This window comes from Dipodomys merriami, unplaced genomic scaffold (assembly GCF_024711535.1).
Source record: "Dipodomys merriami isolate MVZ:Mamm:240054 unplaced genomic scaffold, mDipMer1.0.p SCAF_11, whole genome shotgun sequence".
NCBI lineage: Eukaryota > Metazoa > Chordata > Mammalia > Rodentia > Heteromyidae > Dipodomys > Dipodomys merriami.
The window spans coordinates 4,302,996-4,312,138 of record NW_027202382.1 but is presented as its reverse complement, the minus strand read 5'-3'; the positions used below and the strand labels follow the sequence as shown (position 1 = coordinate 4,312,138).

At 44.7% G+C, this 9,143-nt stretch overlaps 1 protein-coding gene across 1 annotated transcript in view; it reads left to right on the top strand.

Moving 5' to 3' along the window:
• The first annotated feature begins 7,514 nt into the window (after positions 1 to 7,514).
• The window catches only part of Mllt3 (MLLT3 super elongation complex subunit), a 279,624-nt gene continuing 277,995 nt past the window's right edge, over positions 7,515 to 9,143 (top strand). Inside the window, exon 1 of the mRNA XM_070007963.1 lies at positions 7,515 to 7,717. Within this exon, the coding sequence (XP_069864064.1) occupies positions 7,706 to 7,717 (12 nt within the window). The 5' untranslated portion in view covers positions 7,515 to 7,705. The remainder of the gene's footprint in view (positions 7,718 to 9,143) is intronic.

Here is a 9,143-nt window from a genome sequence, read left to right as displayed (position 1 = left end):
CTCTGGGCCTGGGCGCTGTGTCTGCTCTCTTCAGCTCAAGGCGAGCGCTCTACCACTTGAGCCACAGCACCACTTCCGGTTTTCTACTGGTTTACTGGAGATAAGAGTCTCACGTGCACTTTCCTGCCAGGTCTGGCTTCGAACCGTGATCCTCAGATCTCAACCTCCTGAGTAGCTAGGATTACAGGTATGAGCCACCGGCGCCCGGCTTAATGAGAGCTTTTGTTTTTAACATTTTCTGTATTTTTCAAAATATTATGCTGGGCACTGGTGGCTCAAGCTTGCAATTCGGAAGCTGAGATCTGAAGAGTGCAGTTTGAAGATATCTTGGGCAGGAAATGTCTGGAGACTTATCTCCAATTAACAACAAAAAGCCAGAAGTAGAACTGTATGTAGGTCTACTGTGGTAAAGTGCTGACTTTGAGCAACAGAGCTCAGGGACAGAGCCTAGGCCCTGAGTTCAAGCCCCAGTACCAGCACACACACAAAAAATATTGTGTAATTGTAGATACATTTAAAGGTTCAACCTGTTCCAAATCTGGCCATTTGTAGTCCTAAATATGTGAAATTCTCATCTGGAAGTTTTCTTAATAATTGTTTATGGATTTAGCACATGCTTTCAGCTTTTTAAAGCTTTTTTAAAATAAAATTTTGCTAGACCCAGAGCTTGAACATAGGATTTTGAGCTCTCCCTCAGTTTCTACTCACATCTAGTCCTCTACTGCTTGAGCCATGATTATAGTTGAGGATTTTTTGCTGGTAAATTGAAGATAGAGCTCACAAAATTTTTGAAATCCTCGGGTCTCTGCCTCTTGAATAGCTAGAATTAGAGGAGTAAGTCACCAGGGCCTTGCCTCCCCCCTCCCCCCCCCAAATAGGGATTACTAGAAATGCAAAAAAGCAACATAATGAATAACCAGGATTTATTATTACATGCTTAAACAAGCTTTCATTGTGGAAAGGCCCTATCAACACAAAGTCAATAATTATAAAATGTCTTTAAATAAATAAGAGTATTAGAGGCATCTTATATTTGTGTCAGAGTGCTAAAAACAGTGGCAGACTTCCAACAGATAACTACTACAAGTTAACTGAATGCATTGAGTTAGTAAGGAAAATAAAATGTTGAAGTCATGTAATACATGGCGAAAGAGTGAAATAATAAATATTAAAGTTCTAATCAGAAATGAGTAAAATTCTTTTGCCTTTTGTGATTACTTTTTGGTCCAAGACTAGGATTCAAATTCATTACCTGATGCCTTTGTTCATTGGCTAGTGCTCTACCAAAGGAGCTATACTTCCACCCCATCTATTTATGACTTTTATTTCCTTACTACAACTTGAAATTTCCCATAATTTGGTTCAGAGGACAGTCTTTGATTAACTTTTTCCTTATTTGATTTTGTAGTTCTATTACATCTACTTCTATCCTTTACCTTTTTTTTGAGCTCTTCAGCTCAAGGCTAGTGCTCTACCACTTGAGCCACAACACCACTTCTGGCTTTTTCTGTTTATGAGGTGCTGAGGAACTGAACCCAGGGCCTCATGCATGCAAGGCAAGCACTCTACCACTAGGCCACCATCCCAGCCCTATTACATATACTTCTATATATAGTTCTATTGCATATAGTTCTAGAGATGTAAAATAGTACTAGATGTGTATAGTAGAAGAGATGTGTAATACAACTATAATTAGTAATATTCTCTAGGATTCTTTTGATTCAGCAAACTGCTAAAGCAAACATTCCTTCTTTCCTATCAAGTGGCATTGTTGTCTAAGCCAATACCTCTTTTCCAAATCAATGTAGTTCTGGAATGACAAGTTGCTTTATAAAATTTACAAAGTTTATAGAAGGGCTGGGGAGGTGGCTCAGTAGTAGAGTGCTTGCTTTGCATGCATAAGGCCCTGGGTTCGATTCCTCAGCACCACATAAGCAGAAAAAGCTGGAAGTGGTGTTGTGGCTCAAGTGGTAGAGCATTAGCCTTGAGCTGAAGAGCTGAGGGACAGTGCCTAGGCCCAGAGTTCAGGCCCCATGGCCAACAGGAAAAAAAAAGAGGTTGATAGAAAGCTTTTCTTAAAAATAACATTTAAAATTTTAGAAAAAACTCCGAAACAGAAAGGGCAAGTTTTTCTGTGAGAAAAAGTCTGAACAGAAACTGGTGAATGTAGACAGGTACTTTTTGCAGTTAAAAAAAATCTACCTCTCTCATAAATGTACATTATAACATCCACAGACATAAATTGTGTCATTGCAGATTATCTACAAAGTTAGTAATATCCTCATAGATTCTTCAGGGCTGACTACATTACCCAACCAGGCTACTCAATACTACCAGAAGGTAGTAAATCACTGAATTCTTAGGGACTTAATATTATTTTCAAAACACTGTCACACCATTTAATACGCAGAATGGACTAATTTCTCCTTCCCAAGCTTCATTTGCCTTTTAATTGAATTTTGAGCTGTCTACTCTAAATTATAGTTCTGGTATGGTATGTTACCATTTTTACCAAATAAAGCAAAACATAATACAGTATATGATATTAACATAAAGTAATTAGCATTTGATTTCCTAAGCAGGAAGCCTTTTTTTCTTCCAAGGGCCATTTAGATATTCTCAGGCCATACAAAATCACTAATACAGGCAGACAGCTTCTGGAGGCCAACAAGAAGCATCCATTTCTTTTTTTTTTTTTTTGGTCGGTTGTGGGGCCTGAACTCTGGGCCTGGGCACTGTCCCTCACTTCTTGAGCCACAGCACCACTTCCAGCTTTTTCTGCTTATGTGGTGCTGAGGAATGGAGCCTAGGAACTCATGCATGCAAGGCAAGCACTCTACCACTGAGCCACCTTCCCAGCCCAAGAAGCATCCATTTCTTTGCAAATGTACCAAATAATTTTCAGGGCTTATATAGCTTAAGGGCTGGTTACTTCTGAGAGAGGTGAAATGATACATGAAAATAATCCACATATATACTGGAAATCAAAGACATCAACTAATTTTTTAAAAGGCTTCAAGGATAGATAGGAATTAAGATATAATGAAATGATCTATTTTTAAAAGATTTCTAGGAAGTACTTTCAATTTATTATGTATTTTACCTACAGATATTCCACTGGGGCTCCTGTTTATATTAGGGAAACATTTTCAATCACATTGACCCTCAATATTTATTGTGTTTCATACTGCTAGTCTTACAAATGTCTTTGATTAATTTTCAGGCCTTGAGGTGCTATTTATTAAATTAGGGATACAGCCTAGCAAATTAATAAATTATTACCGTGGAGGCACTTCTTGTCTTCTGAATGTATAAATAAATGCATCACTTAAATGACTCTTAGGGAATAATTTACACATGAAGAGGCTCTGGTGGTTAAAAAAAGCTCTGTGTATTTTCTTATTCTTGGAAATAGTCTTGGGTGCTTAAGTAGTTATCAAAGCAATTTTTTTTCAAAGTCGTGATGATTCTTCCTATTTTGGCATTTCCAACACATTCTAGATTAATAAATTTGATATAATATTAAACAGGCAGCATTTTGAACCAAAACATTAAAAGAAACAGGAAGATAGTTTCAACTGAGGGAATGTGCTGCTCATGATCTTGATAAGACTTAGTTTTCTTTCTTTGTAGGATTTCCCCCTTCCCACTCCTTCCCCAAGTGAAGTACAAAAAAGTAAACATAGAAAATACTTCCTATCAAGGAAAAGGAAGTTAGGTATTGGTTGCTTCTGAAAAAAGAACTCCCAACTCCCCAATTCCTTTTCAAGTATTAAAAGGTGAGTGCAACAATTCTCAACTTCTGATCTGGTGCCTGTTTTCCTTGTCCTGCCAGCTCTTTGTGCTGTTTGCTTCTATCTATATGACACAGATCTATCTCAAATTTAGGTGTTATGAAATTAGAAGAAATCAGAAATGGTTTAGTTGAATTTTTCCTCATGGGTTATAAACTTTATGACAACAGGAACTCTAATTTATACACTCTGAGATCTTACCTCTGTTCCTGATACATGGGTTTATTTTGGTGAATGAAGATATAAATGTACATAATGTATACCATACATTATTGAAGAGAGTTCTTAATTATTCTAAATGTAAGTTTGTAAAATGTCTGTTTACTGTCTGTCCCATTATCTAGTTTTCTCCCCATGAATCTTTGTCCAAATCCACATAGCAAAAGACGGCAAATTGTTCATGTTTATTGATACGGTTATTTGAAGCTTGTAAATTATCAATAATTTAACCAACAGATAAAATTTATTTCCAGGTGCTCCTTAACACCCTAATTACAATAGATTTTTCTTATTTATTTCCAGTCCTGGGGCTTGAACTCACAGGCCTGGATGTTGTCCTTGAGCCTCTTTGTGTTCAAGACTAGTGCTCTCCCATTTGAGTAACAGCTCCATGTCTGCCTTTTTCTGAGTAGTTTATTGGAGAGAAGAGTCTTTTCCTGCTCAGGCTGGCTTTGAACTGTGAAGCTCGATCTCAGCCTCCTGAGTAGCTAGAATTACAGGTATGAGCTACAGGTGCCTGGCATGATTTTCTTTTTTCATTTTGCCAGCAACATCCAATCTGGCCTCAACTGCTAGATTAGTAAAACACTTGGAAATGAAAATCCTGAAAGGAGAACGATGGGTGTTAGGACAGGGGTGGTGGTTGTGGTGGTTGGCAGTGATCAGAAGATAAGATCTGTCATAGACACTGTCATTTTTCACTCTCCTATTCTTATCTGATAATATGCCACTCATTTTTCTCTTCTGCTGCTCAAAGTAGCTTCCACAGTGCTTCATACATTGTTATACCTCATAGAATATATTTTTTGTAAATGATTACTCTGAGTAACTGGAGGGCCTATCCCTCATTACCTTAATTTTAAATATTGCTATTATTAGTTGGAATTAGTACTGAAGTTGGTCTTAAAAAATTAAGCAGCAGTGCTTTTTCAATAGCTATACTATTGAATGCCCAAAGATGTTTTCCATATTTGTACCTCACTTAAAATGTGAAGCTCTATACAAATTAATTAAATAAGAAAGGAATTTCTGTTTTGATTGCTTTTAACAAGCTAACTTCTTAAAATAGGTTTGAACTACAAATGGAAAGATTGGCATGAATTTCTTTGTTCAAAGTTGAATCTAGCGTATTCTGGGTCATGTTTTCTTTTTCTATCTTTTCTACTGGTACTAGTCTTTCTGTTGTTTAAGGGAGGTCATGTAAGGACGTTGGTGGAAGGGATCTGTGCGCCATCTACTGACCGAATTTACATTTCTAGTGTCTAGAGTTTGGGAATCATCATTCAGTCCCGGATATCAAAGCATTCTTTGAGAAAGGAGAGTTATTGGGGAACGACCTCTCAGACCCTGACTTGTTCCTGATTGCGGGAATATGAATTCAGCAAAAGTGTAATTCAACAAAGGAAAATCAAACCCCTTTATCCTCATGTTCTGGGAAGAATTACAAGAGATCAGGGCAGAGCATAAAGAGATGTTGGTCAAACTCTGAAATCAAATAGAAATCAAGTTCTAATTTCCACTTGTGTTCTAAGCCACACTCATTCCTAATAGTTACTACTTAACAGGAAAGGGCTTTACTGATGAATCCAATCTGAAAACTTTCAGTTTCATCTTACCATTCCATTCAGTTTCGTCTTACCATTCCAAAAGATTTCTCTTCAATCTTTTTATCAAAAGTATAATAATGCACAGCAGGTAGACCCACCCCTCACATAGATACTGTACCTAGTTTGTCTTCACACACGCCTACAAGATTATAATATAGTTGTGTTATGTACCTATGAACACAGACAAGAAGATATGCACTTGTGTACTTTGTTGAGAAATCTAAGCCATTGAGATACTCCTTCCCAATCATTTACTCCTCTTCATGCTAAACCTTTCAAGGGTTGAAGAAGGCTGGGATCCTCCACCGAAGCTGTTTTGGTTGTAACTGGGAAACAGTATCACTTTAAACCACTGGAGAGCTGGAAGTCTGCAGGCTTGGAGATTAAAGCTGGGTGGAAGTGATACAATCTGATTCTCATTATCTTTTTTTTTTGTGAGCAGCAAGGAGAATTGAACATTAGGAGACCGGATGTCCAGTCAACCTCCAACCTGCTCGTAATAAGAGCTAGGAAGATGCAAGGATCTTCACTTAACGAATCAAATTGACACCCGTTTGATTTTCATATCAAATCTTTGATTTTCATATCAATCGTCTAGTTCTTATTCGTTTCCTTTCCAAAAGAGTGTACGCATTTCTAAAGGAAGTCAGCCACTAGGTTTCCTTGAGACCCATACACTACGACCACCACTCTATCCACGGCTGCTGAGCATGGGACCATTTGAGAAGAGAGACTCTGGGAACACTCTTGAGACTGGTTGTCAGCGGAAGCCTAAGTGAATTAATACTCAGAAATGGATTACGTTGGTTGTCACCAATATGCCTAAAGATTACAATCTACTTTATGCACATTACAGTCAGTAGTAACTTTCTCTGCTATTTTAAGGCTCCCGGTCGCTGAGCGCACCCTCAGCGGACAGTCCTCACTGATACAACCCAGCAAGCTGTCAAGGGAGGAAGCGTCCCGAAGACAAACAACTCCGAGCCAGGTGCCCAAGGGTCCGCACTGGGTCCTGCCAAGTGTCTCGCCTTCACCTGGGCACGGTTGGTGACGCTTCCAGCCCTAGATTACCCAATAAGGGAGGCGTTCGCTAGGAAGGAAGTAACAATTTGGTTTCTTGTTCATTTCCAACGATTGCGGTGGCGGTGGCGGTGGCGGTGGCAGCAGAGCGGGCGGTGCGGTGGTGGGCGGGTGCTCGTGCGCGCGTGCGGAAGGGGTCAGGGGATGGTTCCAAGTCTCAGCGCTGGCTCTTTTGATACTTGCTTTTGGGTCGGGTGAATTTTGCTCGCCCTCTTTAAGTTTGGGTGTGCGTTCTGGCTTTTTATTTCTTACACACGCACACGCACACACATATGTTGGGGAAAGTAAAAGAAAGTCTCCCTCGACCTACTAACGCCAAAGACTGGATTGAACATCCCTTCTCCCGCTGCCAGGGAGCTCGAGGCAGTGGCTACATTCCAGCAGTTTTAATCCGTTTTTTATTGTAAGGCGAACGGAGTTTGCACAGGGGTCGGGATGGCTCCTCAGCCGGGCTCTCTCTCTCTCTCTCTTTCCCTACGCCAGGGTCCCTCCCCCCCCATTTCCTCCCCCCCCCCCAACCTCCCCATCAGGAACCTGTTACTTTAAGCGAGGCGTTCCAGTGTGGCGCTGCGGGCCGCGGGGGTTTCGGGAGACGGCCGGTGATTGGCTCTTTCGAGCTCCCCCTGGCTCGCTCGCACGGCCTCCCCGCGCGCTCCGCCCCGCCCGCGCGCCCTCCCTCCGCCCCGTGAGGCTGGGAGTCCGGGTGTCAGGCGCCACAGCGCATGCTCGGGAATCATCCTCTGGCCCAAGAGCTTGCTGCTGCTGCTGCTGCTGCTGCTGCTGCTGCTTTTGCTTTTGGGGCTGAGTTTAATAAGCGAGCGAGCGAGCGAGCACGGGGCGGAGGGGGGGGGAGAGAAAAAGGCAGAGAATGTCCGCCATCTACCCTCCGCTTCTGGGCGCGCTCTCATTCATAGCTGCCTCTTCATGAATTACAGCTGAAGCGGGACGGGGAGGGGTGTGGGGGGTACCACACAACACCCCAGAAAATTCTCCGGGCCCCCAGGCATGGCTAGCTCGGTAAGTACATGCAATAATAATAATTAATAATAATAATAAAAGAACCTCCCCCCCTTTCTCTCCGCTCTTTCCCTCCTTTGCCCTGCGCCGCCGCAGCCCAGACAGCGCCAGCGCCTGGGCTCGCTCCGCGGTTCCAATTAGAGAAAGGTTGGTACGGCTAGCCGGGAGCTGCTGCCTCTCCCTCAGCCTCCACTCCCCTCCTCCCCACCCCCCTGGCGCGCGCGCGCGCACATACACACACACACACACACACACACACGCTCGTCCCTCCACCCCCCCTCGCGCCTCCCTCCCTCCTTCCCTCCCTCCTCGCCTCTTTGCAATCACAAGAAGCGCACTCACACACTCGCTCACACGCGCGCACTCACATACTCAGACACGGTGGAAGGAGGCGAATAATAACTCAGCCATATTTCAGCCGCCGCCGCCGCCGCCGTCGCTGCCGGGAGCTGCGGGCACCGTCCGGGGACGCGGCGAGCAGCCTGGGCGGCCGCACCTCCGCAAAGCTCCGCGGCCGTAGGCTACGATGGTGCGTTCTCCCCGGCGCGCGCGCGCGTGTGTGTGAGCCGGAATGTGCGGGCTGACAGCGGCGGGGCTGCACGCAACTTTACCCCAGCGCCCGGTGTGCGCCCAGCCCAGGCTCGGCGGCTGTCCGCCCGCCGCCCTGCTTCGTTGAATTTCATTTTTGGGGGGGGTGGAGAGAGGGAGAGAGGGAGGGCGGGGGAGGTAGGAGGTACTTTGGGACCACTTTGGTTCTTGGAAGTGTGTTGCGGGGGTTCTGTTTCCCCGGCTTCTCCCATCGCGTGGAGTGTGTGTGTGTATGGGGGGGCGCTTTTCTCTGGGGAGGGGGTCGCGGGTGCTTTAAGTTATGGATGCCTCGGCGTGTTTTCCTTCGGGCGTGTGTGCATGTATGTGTGACGACGTCCCATTTTTGTTGTGCACGAACCCCCCGGTAAGAAAGAGCACGGGAGTTTGTGCCCATCATTACCGGCTGCCTGTAGTTTCCATTCCGCCTGGCACAGCGCTCCCCACGCACGCTCACACACACACACACACGTACACAAAGACTTCCTCGGCGTGTGCCGGTCGCCGTGGTACTTTCGGGGAAGGGACTCGCTCTAACCCCCCGCCCCCGCCCCGGTGTTTCCAGCCACCTCCCCTCCCACGCCGGGAAACCGCCCGGCTTCGCCTCTTAATTGTTTCCTAATTTGTTGCCGATGGATTTGTTGTTGCTCCTCGCGGCTGAGTGTGTTCTCACCCCCCCCCCCCCATCCCCTTCCCGACTGGGGGTAGCATTCCGTTACAATCGTGGCTGTTCTGCCGGCCGGATCCTCGGCTCCTGGGGACCGGCCCGGTGCGGCCCAGGGTTTTGGGGGGTGTGGGGTGTGTGCGCCCACGCGCGTGAAACGTGGATGCCGAGGGCACT